Here is a 15,445-nt window from a genome sequence, read left to right on the forward strand (position 1 = left end):
CATAATCATCTCAATTTTTCATTTGGTGGTTTTAACATGTGTAACGCTATCTCAACATTGTAAAAATACATGATTTCGTTATCCTTTACGCGTTATGATAGGCTATTGAGCCTAAGCTAAGATACTGTTATCCATTCATATTAAATTGTTTAATGGCGCCCCTTAAATGGGGAAAACTGCAATTGTCCTTCATCCATTTTCGCTGAACTTGAATCTATAACATTACTATAATATAGTCTATATCGAATTAAACTAAACTATATTAGTTCTTTTGTTTATACAATAAGCAAATGTGATCAAGATTTGATTTGAAATCTTAACTGATCTAGAATTATTGCAGATTATGTGTGGACAAAATGGCACCCATCAGATGGTAGATACTTTGCTTCTGTTTTTTTTATCTTTTTCGTCTTCCTTATTTTTCACTCATTTTCTCGGAACAATGCGAAGTTTGATACCATTTGGTGGAGAGATCAAACCAGTACTAATGTTGAGAACTGGAGGAATCTGCAAAAAAAGTTAAAAGGGGACAAAATATTACATAATAACCAAAGTACAGGCCTATATCAAGTACCAGTTCAACACAACGATGTGTTAAATAGTATTAAGTCAAGAAGGCCCCCCCCCCCATATCCACGGGTTCAAAGGATATTACAAAACTTTTGCATACAAAGCTGCTTAGATGGTGCTATCATTGTTTGCTTATATCGGTAAACTTTTAGAAATGTGATAGCGCCGCCGATTTCTTCTACGCGAAAACATCTTTAAGGACAAAAGAGAAACAACAAAATTCATTATCTGATACATTTACGACGACAGCTGATAATGGAACATTTTAGGTGTACGTCTTAAAAAAAAGAAGCAAATATTATATTAATAATAGACTAATAATTTACAAATAATATGTAAATAATATACGAATAATATATTGGTAATATTGAAATGATATATTAATACTATGCAAAGTAATGTATTTAATTACCGCAACCCATTCAATGACTTTGAAACGAAATTTCCACCGTTGGCGTTGAGGGGGCGGGGACGATGACGGGGGTGGGGCGGGCGGGGGTTTGTTACTCGAATAACTTGCATGCTATTGTTAAACAAACGTGAATTGTCAACCATTCATGACGTCATGATAAAATGGTCAATAGAGTTTGGTCACCTCAGTTTCGGGACAGGTCTCAAACCGGTATTTCTGGAGTATCCGTACCACTCCGAACTTCATCTCCATCATAGCTAATCTCATCCCCAAGCAAATACGAGGGCCACCTCCGAATGGAAGCCATGCCATAGGGTGTATCCTGTGGCTATTCTCTTTATTGAAGCTGTTAAAAAAGTGCATATTAAAGGCGATCAAATGCTGCCAAGACTTGATCAAAAGGGTTGTTTTTTTTTTTAAAAGCACATATTTTTGGGTAACTGTAACAGGCAGTTTTGAACAAGAAACTTAATTTAGGGAATATTGTCAAACATTTAACATTTTGAACACATCGATTACAAAGAACGATATAGCTAGATCTAACACAAACACCAGGGGATTTGTGGGGGTGGGGGAGGGGGAGTCCATTGGGTACGGTGGATCCGGTGGGGGTGGCAAATAGACTTCCAGAGGTGGTGTGTATCATTGTTAAAATCCCTCTGTAACTTCATCTACGATATATTTGGTTGGGTCAGTGAGAGTGGGGGGGGGGGGTGGGGAAGGATGATGAGGAGAAGGGTGAGGGGGGGGGAGAGCGGGCGCAGTATGGGAACGACCGATATCTAGGGGAACCGAATCCCTCACTCACCCGTACAAAACCGAGTCATCTCCAGTGGGTGTCCAAAGCAGATATGTAATATACTGTAAGCTACACTATAGTGTTTCCTTGTTAGTTCTTACCGTTCTGGTTTGAAGCTCTCTGGATCTTCCCAGATTTCGGGGTCATGGTGGATGGTGTAGATTGGGATGATAAAGACTGTTTGCGCTGGAACTGTTACCCCGCCAATTACCGTAGACTCCTCACAGTAACGGTCGGTGCTATATAGTAAACAAATTTTTATAATTATATATATATATATATATATATATATATATATATATATATATATATATATATATATTTATAAGGATTTTAAGGAGGGATGGGTGCCTGGCTTCGATGAAGCCGAGACTCATGTATTGGAGTGTGTCTCCAGAGAAAAAAAAAGTTGAAAGTTTAGATAAGACGAACAATGATGTATTCTAAGGCATATTTACCCCTCCCCCCCCCCCTCGACTGAACGTTTTAGCTCCCGACAGACGATGGAGTCCATTTTCTCACGCCACTGTGGTTTTTGAAAGGGGGTAGGGGTGGGGATCAAGTCCCCATCCTATAGAAAATGATGTAAGATAGATACCCAATATTTCCAGTGACACTGGTATACTTAACAAGGTTCCTAAATACGCAGTTTGTCTGTTCGTGTCCCAAATATCTCTTATACTACAAAGACATATGCACTATATGATGCAACATTCCTACACAATATAACCTCGAACTTTGACATTTTAAGGTACAACAGAGGGAGAGAGAGATACCACAGAGAATAGCTGCACGTTAGCAGAGAATGGGAAGGTCGGAGGGTTGAAAAGATGATTCGACAAATACAATCATATCTTTCCGTTATACGAGAAAGCTTCTGTTTTCTGTTTCTGTGTCTTAGCTAATTCAAGTCGCATATATATTCTCTGGCCATTTCTTGGAAAATTTGGTAATGTTTTAATATGTTATACTTTATCGGAAGTAATATTGATGACCTGTAACAAGAGTTAAAGGAATAGTCCAGGTCAAAATTTTTTTTTTGATTCAGTGTTAAAGAAGAACATGATCTAAGCATTCTGTTGAAATTTGCATTCAATTCCTATGTACCGTTTTTGACATATTGACAGTTGAAGTTGCCACCTTTCATATCAAAAGTGAACTTGGAGCAAACAGGTGTGACGTCATTGTTGCGCACTGAAATTTTGACCTGGACAATTTCTTTTAAGTAGTATTCACTCACAGGGATGATGCCGGGTATAACCTTAAGGTTTCTTTAATAACGCCCTCTAAATACTCCATTTTGTTGACGGTTTCGTAAGTCAACGGTTCCCCATTCGGAAAATGTTGATCAACCTCTTCGATGAGTTTTTCCTGCTTGTCAGGATTGGTTGCGAGCAAATACGAGATAAAGCCAAGAGTTGTTGTAGTGGTTTCGTATCCCGCCATAAAGAAGGTGAATGTCTAAAGAAATCACGAAGAGAGAGAAAAAAAACATCTTTGTATTCAGGTTTATTTTCGTGAATTTTTATCTCACAAAAATTTGGAATATTCGAATTGCTCCCAGACGTGTATGTACATTAACGAGAGACACTAGAAACTGGACACCCAAGTCGTAACCATTGCTACAGTACAACAAAAGCAGCTGCGTATAACGAGAAAGCATGATGGTTATTTAATAAATCAAAGAAAATTTACAATTGTTTGTTAATAATGTTGCACCATGAAGCGTATAACTAACCTGGCGAACAGAAGGGGTGCGCGCAATGCACTTCGGGTAATTTTATCATTGAACCCTTAGCAGTTAGTATGACAGATATATAAACTTTTTATCTTGTAATAATAATGATTATGAATATTTCCTATTATTTTTTGCAAACGCTTCTCAAGTGTTGGTAATACAGGGAGTTCCGTATAGCAGAAACCCTCATTTGGAGGGGCACAGCAATTATAAGGAGGGGCACAATACCCCGTGTGTCGTAACTTGTGAAGTCTTTGGAGAAATGATGGTACGCAGATGGGGGAGCAATTTGCACGACGAGTGGGGTGAGGTGGGGTGGAGACGGGGGGGGGGGGTTGGCAAGTCCAACAGTCTTGCACCAATCGTGTGATTGACTCCTATGGCCTTAGGCTACTTCATCCCTTGCGCCATATTGTACATATTACTCAATCTAGTTTACAGTGTTTGAATCTGTCTGGCACTTTGCCCAAACAGATGCTTTTTCTCTGTATCGCGTAGAAAATAATTAGGTAATCTTTGCCGCACACCAGTGATTGGTGGCGCCTGTTGCTTTTTGGTGACACACTTACATTAGCAGTTATGTCAGCATTCGTAAACTGAATCTTCTTGTGGTGGTGATTATCGTCACCATGGTTACCGTCTTCTTCCTCTCCTTCAAGTTTGTGAGCGTTTACCATAAGCTGCAGTACATCAACTCTGACCTATAATCGAAAATTAAATGAATAATCTTTATGAAAAGACAAACTTGAAACACGCAAAAAAGGGTGGGGTGGGGGTGGGGAGGGAGGAAAAAAGAGAGCGGTGTATAATAATAACATAAATGTTACAAAAACATAACGCAAACATAGTTCATATTTTTAAAGATAGTACAATTCTATTTCACCTCTTGAATATAAAACCAAAAATTGAGAAGAATATATTCAAACGTTACGTAAAATTCTCAATGCCATCATGTTTATTCATACTGCATATTAATCATTGACCATTTTTATACCTCTGGAATTTCTATGCTCTCTCTCTCTCTGGTCTGACCAAACACGAGTTACCTATTGGTTTCTTATGCAAATATGAATGTTTTTGTTAAGTTATTCGATTTATAATTTTTTATTACCATATTATCACAGTATGCATCAAAGGAAAGTATATATTTCAGTGAGAAAAAGAACCCATTTCCCTGACGTAATTATTCACAAACAAGAACATTTCATATGGATATTTGTGAGGGAAGATGTAGATATCTTACAACTAGGTAATTTATTTCTTAGGTAACATCTTAGGAAACAACATATACCGTACCTTACTTTTCGTTTTTTCTCTTGAATCGATAACTTGGTTAGTCAAATCAGTAAAAAATTTCTTGATATGGCGAGGAAAAAGCCCATAGTCTATGACATCAAAAAATCTTCCCACCAAAGGAAAAGCGGCTGTGTAAAGAGTATATAGATGTGTAGAGAACATAACAGAAGAAAGGTGCCCAATTATATTTATATCTTTAATCGTATCTGAAGATTAATTGCAGAAAATATATTCAACCTCATTCGTATACCACCTAATAAATTACATCCGAATAATGAATAAAAATACAAATAAGTTTTGATAACCTGTCCATTTCGTTTCCTTGGGCACCTTTACTTGAGTGCTTGCACAGACGGTTGGAAATGAGTGGCGTTCCTTAGGGAGGGAGAGGGAAGGAAGAGTGCGGAGAGGGGGTGGGGGAGGGTGGGGGTTGAAACCGCCCCTTTGGCCAAGATGGTAAAAACTCAATCATACCAAGGAACTAATATCAGCCTAATATAAGCCCTTCATATATGAAGGGCTTGTCACCTTAGAGAGCATACGAAATAAATTTGGAGAGTTCAGCCGATTCACCTCACCTCACCCCACCCCACCCCACCCTAACCCAACCCGCACCCTAACCCTAACCCCAACCCGCAACCTTAACTCGCACCCCAGTTATGCAAATCTGTTCTCTCATCCATATTCAAATATACTTACAGCCAGCGATATATCTGAAACTGAATACATTAACGGCGAGGGCTTCTCTAGCATACTGTACGAATGGGTCTTTGGGATTCTGTTGTGAGTTTAGCTGAAGACCGAAAAATGTTGCAGCCACAACATCAATTGTGAAAGCTCCAAACAATCTGAAAGTAAATAAATCAACAACAAGAGATTAAAACTAAAGAAAAGTGAATTTAACAATAACATCAATATACCGTAAATTACGTAAAATATTCTAGTCAAGTTTTGGTACAAGTTATATATGGCTGATGCCGTTACATTTTTGTTAATATTTAATAAATTACATAATATTTAAAGATTTATATTGGAGCGGGTGGGGTGGGGCTTGGGTGGGGCTTGGGGTTTCCTATTAGGGTGCGGGGGGGGGGGGGGTTGGAGGTGGGGTTTCAACACACAGTTAATGTTGTTTCTTTAAGTTTGCTACTGCTAAATTAGTTTTACTCTGAATTATAATGATATATTTTCCTATACTGGTTGGAAAACATTTTAACGTTCTTCAGACTCCTGCATATTATTTTCGAATTTAGTTAATAAGACTTTGTTTGATTTTCATTCTATTTCAAATCATTAATCATGTTTGATTGAGTATGCAAAATCTTTTTATTATAGAAAGCGATCAGTTTGAATGAAGCAAACAAGTAAACAAATCGCAAATTACTTAAAATATACAAAATAGAAAACAATAACCAAAGAAGAAAAGAAATAAATGCAAGGGATTGAAACAATGTATAATGTTTAAAACAAAAGAGCAATTGTTTATAAAAATTAAAGTGAAGGAATCTCAAGTAGTTTTGGAAATACTAATCAAACGGAACCAAAAAAATCAACTTAATTTAATTTACTCTTTGCATTGGATGAAGTCTGACTGGATTTGTAATTCCTCAATTTTTGCCAGTAAATTGTCACAACAATCTGTCATGATCGGAGTCATCTGTAAAGAAAACAAAAGAAAACACAATAAATCTATTGTTCTAAAATCTATTGTCTGTTCCCACCCCCCCCCCCAATCAAACTGAATGATTCCTTGTTCAATGCAGATTTACACGTTGATATTTCATTGAACTTCATGTTTCGCTCATGAGCTAACGAATGTGCTTGGATTTTTTAAATTTTTATTATTGTCATTTTTAATGAGGATAACACCCATTAAGGTCATATAGCCAGAGGATCCAATCTGGACGGGTAAGGACAGGGTGGTAGTAAGGGTAGGGTGTGGGGGGGGGTTGCTAGGGGGACGTGGTGCAAGGGTTAAGGTACTGGGAAAATCATTCTGTGAAAATTGCTCTACTCAAATACGTGCGGCAGATTTTTAATCATCTCACTTACAAAGTTTGTTAGTAATTCACTTTATGATTTGGATCAGAGAATGGGCAAGAATAATTTCTCACGCTGATCCCCCACCCCACCCTTACCCACTAACTATGTGAGGAACTGATTCACTGTATAAAGTGGGGGAGGTGGGATAGTCCACTTTGTAACGGATGAGACCCACCATCACAATGAAGCGTATACCCAACGTATATAACTGCTGAATAACAAGCAAAGTAAAGGATAAATACAATGTGTCACACTGACCTCCAACGAGGTAACCTTTGTACCTTGGAAGATCGAGGTTTATTGATTCGGAGGTTTTCTCTTATCTTAGTTACTATTCTTAAACAATATCCTTGCTGATTAAATTAATTAATTACAACTTACGTTTGTGATATTTCTAGTAATGACAGTATATGGGTTATAATTGCCCCGACTGATTTAGGTAGTGGCAAATAACCTTTATGGGAGGGCCAGAGGCAAATGAAGGAGTTTATAAGGGAAGGAGGGGGGCGTTTCCCCCGGGGTCGTTGAAGCAGACTACCATATAGGGGTTGTGGTGGTCTTTCCCCAGGAAAAAAACGTCGACGTTTAGATGTCAAATGGTCAGTGCATTCTGTGGCATAATAAGACTATAGATTACTAGGTATATACACGCAAGGTTGTGTTAAAAGAATTCTGTTAAAGGAGGTTTTTCATATTTATCGCAAATAATCCGAAAATAGCAAAATAAGACTTCACCAAAATATGATTTACAGCATAAGAGAAGATAAAAGACATATGAAAGCAACCTCCCCCCCCCCATTGGTAACGGTACGAACATGATTGTGACGTCAAGGATTCACTCTACATACATATATATTCAAGCTAGGTGGACCACGTACCCCATATAGAGACCCTGTACAGATGCCTATATGCCAAAACGTATAGTTGTTGAAATAAGACTTCAAAGAAACTCCAAAGAAGATATCGCCATTCCAAAATTCCTTACATAGATTAAAACGTGTATTGCTTCGATCCACTCTTTATAAGTTGCAAGCTGAGTTATTCACAGATAAGTAGTGAATAACTTGAAGTAAAGGAGCGTGTTCCTTTTTTCAAATCCCAACGATTACTCACTGACTTTTAGGGTACAGATAATACTCTTCATTTAGTCATTAGATTTATCTTTAATTCACTTGACTTCTATAACGCTCCAATGTAGTCAAAATTCTATACTATCTAATATTCTATACTAATAATTTGGACTCTCTGGACAAAGGGGCATCCGTGACGTCACAACCATGTTCGTACTGTTTAAAATGATGAGGGGCTTGTGGTAAGTTCCAACAGTCATTTTCTCTCAAAATAATAATAATCAAATGATGTTGATGCTTTGGTGAAGTATTGCTTTATATCATATTATGTTAGGATTACTTTAGCATTTCTATCAGAAAAAAATCCTCCGGACCGTTAATATAAATACAAATGAATCATTGTGTGAGGTTGAGAAGGGGAGGCGGGAAGGGGAGGAATGTGTTCCTCACTGCTTGGATCCTACCCCCTCCCCCGGCCACCCCACTTAAATATTGGATCCGTCGTCCCTGGTGAAGACTGGTGAAAAAGTACATTATGTACGTTCACAGTATAGCCTATATATATATATATTGGCGTATACTAATACCTGTTTTAGTTTACTTCCACTGAAAGCTGGTGTCATAGCATTTCGTGCTTCTTTCCACTTCATATCAGATAAAACAACCACAGAGGATTTCATCATGTTATCTTGACAAAAGGGATTATCTGGCTGAAAAGAGAAAAACAAAGTGCAGTCAAGAATAGTATTCTCGATTTGTCTCTAAAGTTTCCACTGTATAATTGGTATAGAAGTTCCATGGTTCTGTTTTGTCTCTGATAATACTCTGAACCAATACTTCCTGTGGCCATGTTACTAGATATTCCCTATAATCTAGTTCTGGTTACTCGATGTGACTCATATTTAAATATGTATTGGCATTGGTATGAGTAATCTTCATTTTAGCCTTTGATGTGATAGGGGTCAGTTTAACGTATGGTTAAGTCGTTTGGGATCATCCAGCAGCTCGCCGCGGTGGGGTGGGGTGGGTGAGGGTAAGGTGGTGTGTGGGAATATGCAGTGAGTTGCCATTTCCCGTTATACCAAAAGATATCAAGAATGTCAACAAACATATGTTGTTTGTTTAAATATTTTACAGTACTTAAGGTGTAGGGATCGAGGAGGATGAGGGGTGGGGGAGGGAGAGGGTTGTAATTCTAACTAGGGGGTGGGGAGGTTTTCTTGGTCCGATATGGCCTATACGGTACTAATCCGGACCCGATGGTTCCAGAAAAATTATACTTACCCCATGATTCGGGAATGACGAAAACTGACTGATCAAAATCTGTTGTATTAGTTCCAGATCTCTGACAACCAACCATTTACTGCTCAAAAAGGTAACACTACGTGGGTGGGGAGGAGGCGCGGGGGGGGGGGGGGAGAAAGAAAGAAAAGAAGGATTTTAAAGAAGTGAACGTCTCAAGAAATCAGTATTTCTAAGAGATGGCAGTGAAGCTAGTGAGAGAATCCGAAATCGTCATAGTGACGTCATTGGTTGTATATTTTGTTCTACATAGGGATTTTTCTTTATCACTTTCGAATGTTCTTCACGAACTTGATCAAACAGCTTCAATTCTCTCTCGACTTGTATTCGAGGGTGGCGATATTATATTCATTAACTGGAAAGATTTTTTTCTTATGGTGAAAATATTCATTGAAACATTGTACCGATTAATATGAAGAAGTAAAACTATACGGCGTCCGTTAATGCTATAGTTAATATTTGACAGGAAATCATCTGTGTTATACGTGTATCTAAAAAAAAAAAAAAGTTAACACAATGGAAGCATTTAATTTTTTTTTATTTCTGAACAATTCCTTACCCAAATGCCTTTCCGTATTTTTCACATAAGTCAGTTATTGTAGATGTGAACCCCTGTATAAAGATGAAAATATGGGAAGAGAAACGTGTAAATGCAGATGAATTGAGAATTGGATACCGTATGTCGAAATTTTGACGGGGGGGGGGGGGGGGGGCGGAAATTAGACTACTTTGGAGTGTGCATATCTGGTTGAAAACGTGTTCTACATGGGGTCGGACTTCTAAAATTTTGACATAGATTAAAAGTAATTTTTGAGAAAGAAAAGATTTTTTTTATTTACCCTTCTGAAAGTTAAAGCGTTTCCAAGAAGGGGAAGTGGTATTGGACCAGGAACTCCATTCCTTTGAAAAGCTGTTTTCTTCCAATAGTCATACCTATTAAATTAATATCCCATGAGAGATGAAAACAACTTTATAAAAAAAGTGGCGCAAATTCAATCGTAATATATTACCTATAAATCTACAAGGAATCAGATTAATAACTTAATCAAACATAATTCTGCTTCTAAGAAAGAATAAGAACATTAGTGGTAGCAGTTGACATTTTAATGACCCGACCATCAGCCTCGGACTTCTTTTGTTTAAAGGGGTATTCCAGTGGCAGAAAATGCAAGACTACTAATAAAGAGAAAAACACTCCACAGTGTAAGTTGAAAGCCCCAACTCAATATATTGTCCCTTTAATCATTAGATATATGGTTGATTGAAGGTAACTCACTTTGACTGGTTAAGCCCTTCCTACCTCTTTAAGGGGAACACAGTGGGTGGTCTATGACGTCATCACGGTAGATATTCATCAATTGCTTAACTTTCCTATTACACTCTTTTTGTTCATTAATCCTTGACACCTGTCATTACATTTGGGATGTTTGATTAGCTATCAATGCTCTCTGTATTTAAAATTTCATTCAAAATGTAACTATTTGCAGAAATAATGACTTGTTCTATGAATAAGTGAACCAAATGTTACAAAGACGAACAATTCGTAGTTTATGATGACGTCATGATGACATCATCAATTCATTCATTCATTCTGCCAAGATACTTTTGAAGAAAATATCACAAAATTTGAAAATAAAACCACCCTGTTAAATGCTGTGAAGATGTGTGCTTTAGACCTAACTTTGCAGGAAAGTTCCAGCAATGTTAGCTACGAAATCAACTTCACCCACCGGATTACCCCTTTAAAATTAATTATAACGTTAAACGTACAGGAGCAAGGCTTGATGACAACAAAGTACAGTGAAAGAAATCCTCGTTGTTCATCGCTATTTACGTCCAGTAGTATATGGAACACTAATTTGGGGCACTCCAAAAGTGTATTGCTGTTGTAGTTAAGCAATGTGACCATTTTAGCATATCTTAGCAATTCCATTTAACATGATGCACTAACATTGGTTGTGTAGGAATGAAACAAATATGGTTGTTGTATGTAGATTGGTATTACAGTTAGTGTGGCTGTATCCAACACTTTGAAGTGCAGGGCGTATAATGTGTTGGGGAAGAATATACCGACATGGGGTGGGGGGGGGTAGGATGAGGGGGGGGGTAGTGCCATGTGAGAGAAGCCACCGAATGTTTCAGTATTGTCATATATGTTTTGTTCTCTCGTAGCGACTTTCTAGCAAAACGACACATCTCTGAAACAAGAATACACTAACATTTTTGTAGGAAATTACTGGTGGCAGTGGATGAGGGAGGGGGGGGGGGTGGAGGGTGTATAAACTTGCACCCTCCACTGACTACGCCTATGCAATGAGAGTCTGAAATATGTGAAGCCTATGTCAAAGACAACTGTAGGCCTATATATAAATATATATAGATATGTGTGTGTATATATATAACTACAATTTAAATTATATATATATATATAAAGATATATAGATAGATAGATATGTATATATAACGTGAATGTACTTACATGAAAAATGCTACACCAAGAGTACCACCAAGAATCCATGTAGTTGTGTCAAACTTGAATAAATCTGTTAAGTGGTCCATTTCGCTGCTCGTCTAAGATCGATGGGGATCAATGATATGAACTAAGAAGTAAGATTGAGCCACTGTACCCTGGCGATAGGTAATGCATGAATGGTCAGCATATATGCGAGTGTGGGAGCTCTATTGGTTTACATGCCGGTCAAATTGTCAATATGCAACTTCCGTTTAAAATAAGCCAACACTGCTGTAGGTGAAGAGGTCAGAAACTTCCCGCAACACGTATTTCTTTTTTTATCAGAATGCGAACTTAAAGGTAGTCAGTATGTGCCCCAAATTATAGCACGCTATAATTGCTAGAGAGTTTTGAAAAATTACTTTCCTGGAGGTCTTTACTCTCCAAATTGTTCTCAGACCTTTTTTTTTAGGAACACACAAGATGACTGAATGTCCCAGTTAGGAAAATTTCCTCGAAGTTTGTAACAAAAACAGTTTAAGAATTTTTGACCAAAGGTGAACCATATTTGAATATATCTAGCATATTTTGGGCCAATACAGCATACCTTTAATTCATAGGCGTAAATGGAAGATGATTGTACAATACAACGACTTGACGTCATTGGACTTTGTATCTTTATCTTTGTAACCCACAAAACCCAAACTGAACTTGGACGTTCCGAGCTGTTATCGAATATAAAAAAAAGTACAGAAAATAAGGAGACATAACAAAGACAAGAAAACTGCCACACATTAATTTCGTGTTGATAAAATCTTCTTTTTTTATTTTTTATTTCTTATCTGTGTAAATTGATATTGTACAAAGAATTTATCACAAAATTTGAGTTTTCACAACAGAAATGTATTGAAGTTGAAAAATATCTTTCACAATAGCAATAACATATTATTTTTTTCTCACCAAAAAGTGAAAGAAAAGGTCAAGAAACATGATAAAGATAGTATTCAATGGAATAGAGCGATAGGAGGGGGTGGGAGGGGGAAGGGGTTGGGGGTAGCTGTGGGCACACTCCCTTAAATTGGGATATGGTGAACATCTTAATATTCATTTTTATCATTGAGGAGAAGCAATTCACCTCCCCACCATATTCATATTACTTGATAACTAATGATTGATACTTGAAAATTCTCTTCAGCCAATGCCCAAAATGCCATCATACACAATTTCATAAACGGGGCCACAACTCCGACTTATTTATGTAATATGCATTTTCCTTTTCATAGGTAGATAATCATTTCTGTCATGTTTAAATATAAGAGTTGGATTCACCCTTGTATGGATGACGGGAAATGTGCGTCCATGGTTACTGGATATAGCATAAATAAAAAAAATTTAAAAAAAATTTGTTCTTAGACTCATAACTGGTAACATTTACTTCATATTTACCTTACAACACGGAATGAATATGAATATATTGCAATAACATTGCATTCATATTGCAGCAATAACTAGAATAAGTTTCTTGAATTCATATTAAAATTCCGAATAAAATGGAGTGGGTAGCAATTCCAACTTATTTACAACCTCCCTCCATCCCCCCTTCACACCCCCGAAAAAAGAACAACAGCAAACTTATAATTGTCAATATCATGATTCTTATACTTTTTGATGGTCTGCAAAAAAAAAAAAAAAAAAATTGACCCAGGTAATATGACAAAGAAACTAGCATGTTACATACGGTCGCCAGCATCATGTACAAAATATGACAAAATAATAATCTTTTTTGCCATCTTCATAACCCCCCTCTGTCACATGCCACTCGCCCCACCCACTCCTTCCCCCACTGAAAAATCCTGGCTACACCCATGAAGAAAACCGGACACCCCCCCCCCCCGTTTAATAGTTGTTTTTCTTATGAAACAAGTCCATTGGCCACAGAGGAACACATTTATAATAGGAACACAGTAAAATACATTGATGAATAAACACGAAAGTTTACAGACATAACTGCCAGGAATTTTGTCAGACTATAGATAATCTGTTCCAAATCAAATCATGTCTTCTTTTTCTTGGGGAGGGGGGGGGGAGGGTATGTTTCCTAGTCTACACGAAAGGTGAGAATTGAGCATTCCCCTCCCCGTGTTGTAGCCAGATACTCATTCTGAGCCCGAGATAGCAAGACTTACAATTATGGTGACTGATTGGATGAAACGCCCTCCCTCTTACGGTACCTATTAATCCCACCCCACCCCCTACCCCACCCCCATCCTACACCCATGTACAACCCACCTACATCCCATACATTAACAATTTAATTGTAGACCATTCATTATTAAGGTGAGAGTTGAAAATTTAAATCTCAGTTTTTTTTTTTACTTCAATGTAAAGAATCTAAGAATACAGTCCTCCTGTGCTTTACCATTCCTGATGGTGAATACTATTAGTATATTAGCTATTTTTTTAGCTATTTAGCTATTTTAGCTATTAGTATATTAGCTATATTAGCTATACTATATTAGCTAGTATTTCTGGCTATAAAAACAAACTCTGCTGGTAAAAACCGAAACTGAAATGAGTCCATAAGCAATGTCTCGTAACCCATAAATTTTGTTTTTAATTTTTCAATATGAGGTTGTTCTTGCCCTGAGACTTTCCAGTTTTACTCACTGGGATGTGTTGTGTCTAATTTAGTCAACATAACATGAATTAATCCCCGAGGAGGATAAAATTGAAGATGAGAGAAGAGAGAGAGGTGGAGAGAGTGAGGAAAATGAAAAAGAAGAAGAAATAAGTAAAGAAACTTGAAAATTCAAAATACATTCAAATAATGGATCACCAACAAAAAATATACAAAGAATATATATATGAACAGCATATTTCCGTATCCATTTCACCAATATTAATTTGACCATGATGAAGGCAAAGAAAAGAATTTCTGCACCAACATTCTAGAAATTTGGCTACAAAGAAAGGAGGGAGGTGGGGGGGGGGGGCTGGTTCCTTCAGTTTCACTCTTTTATTTGAATGTAGCAACTTTTGCCACAGATGAGTGATATCATTTTCGGATATTTTCTGCCGAACCTTATAGATGGCATATCTTCTCTATGTCATGTGTCTATATTAATGTTAAAATGTAAATTTTGGCCAAGTTTTTCAAATCTTGGAGAAATGAATGGAAAATATGTATTTTTTATTCTTTTAATGATGCCACATGAAATAATCATTAACCACACCTTTTGTACATGGTCAATGCGGGAAAGAGATACGCAAGGAAATTTGTTCTTTTACTTGGCCTATAGTTCAAAAATTTGTTGCAAACAAAATTAATAATTTAAATTCAAAAATTGAAATAATTTTAATCCATATTGTGATTGTTGATATTTCAGAAATAGGTCACCACATTGCATTCACACAGAGGTGTTAACATTTCCATTCAAAGTTAATTTAAGGATTAATCTTCATGATCCACTAATCCCCAGCTAATCTTAATGTAAATTTCACTATTCACTTTGTTAATATCATCAAAGCAGTTGAATAAGTTAAATAATTTCCTATTGATCACCAGATTTTCTGAGTTCCAATTTATTAAAATTACACCAACTCAGGTGTCATTATGTATGATTTCTATGTCTACGAAATTCTTAACTGTTCAATGCGATATGCTTCATTCAAAATATGTGTACTAATACTGTAATTAATATTAAATTTAAAATTAAATTCTTCATGATTCATATCGCTATTATTATCACTAACTCTAGCGCTT

The 15,445-nt window shown here is 36.9% G+C and overlaps 1 protein-coding gene across 1 annotated transcript; it reads right to left on the bottom strand.

Annotated features, from left to right (window-relative positions):
- Positions 1 to 2: 2 nt before the first annotated feature.
- On the bottom strand, positions 3 to 12,313 carry LOC139962994 (cytochrome P450 3A24-like). Its single transcript, XM_071963438.1, has 13 exons — positions 11,710 to 12,313; positions 10,070 to 10,163; positions 9,790 to 9,842; positions 9,213 to 9,309; positions 8,516 to 8,638; positions 6,384 to 6,472; positions 5,515 to 5,663; positions 4,816 to 4,943; positions 4,089 to 4,220; positions 3,022 to 3,242; positions 1,883 to 2,020; positions 1,166 to 1,328; positions 3 to 507 (listed from the first exon to the last, which is right to left on the bottom strand). Exons 1-13 carry the CDS (start codon positions 11,787 to 11,789, stop codon positions 427 to 429), a joined length of 1,548 nt encoding a protein of 515 aa, XP_071819539.1. The 5' UTR covers positions 11,790 to 12,313; the 3' UTR covers positions 3 to 426.
- Positions 12,314 to 15,445: the final 3,132 nt, after the last annotated feature.

Source organism: Apostichopus japonicus, chromosome 21 (assembly GCF_037975245.1).
Source record: "Apostichopus japonicus isolate 1M-3 chromosome 21, ASM3797524v1, whole genome shotgun sequence".
In the NCBI taxonomy this organism is placed as follows: domain Eukaryota; kingdom Metazoa; phylum Echinodermata; class Holothuroidea; order Aspidochirotida; family Stichopodidae; genus Apostichopus; species Apostichopus japonicus.

What these genes read in the sequence shown, in the direction of transcription:
- LOC139962994 (XM_071963438.1), bottom strand. Translation starts at nt 11,789, where the DNA reads ATGGACCACTTAACAGATTTATTCAAGTTTGACACAACTACATGGATT. An exon ending in ACGCTTTAACTTTCAGAAGG is followed by an intron (nt 9,843 to 10,069) that starts GTAAATAAAAAA and finishes ATCTTTATACAG; the next exon opens with GGGTTCACATCTACAATAAC. An exon ending in GACTTCATCCAATGCAAAGA is followed by an intron (nt 5,664 to 6,383) that starts GTAAATTAAATT and finishes ATTTACTTTCAG; the next exon opens with ATTGTTTGGAGCTTTCACAA.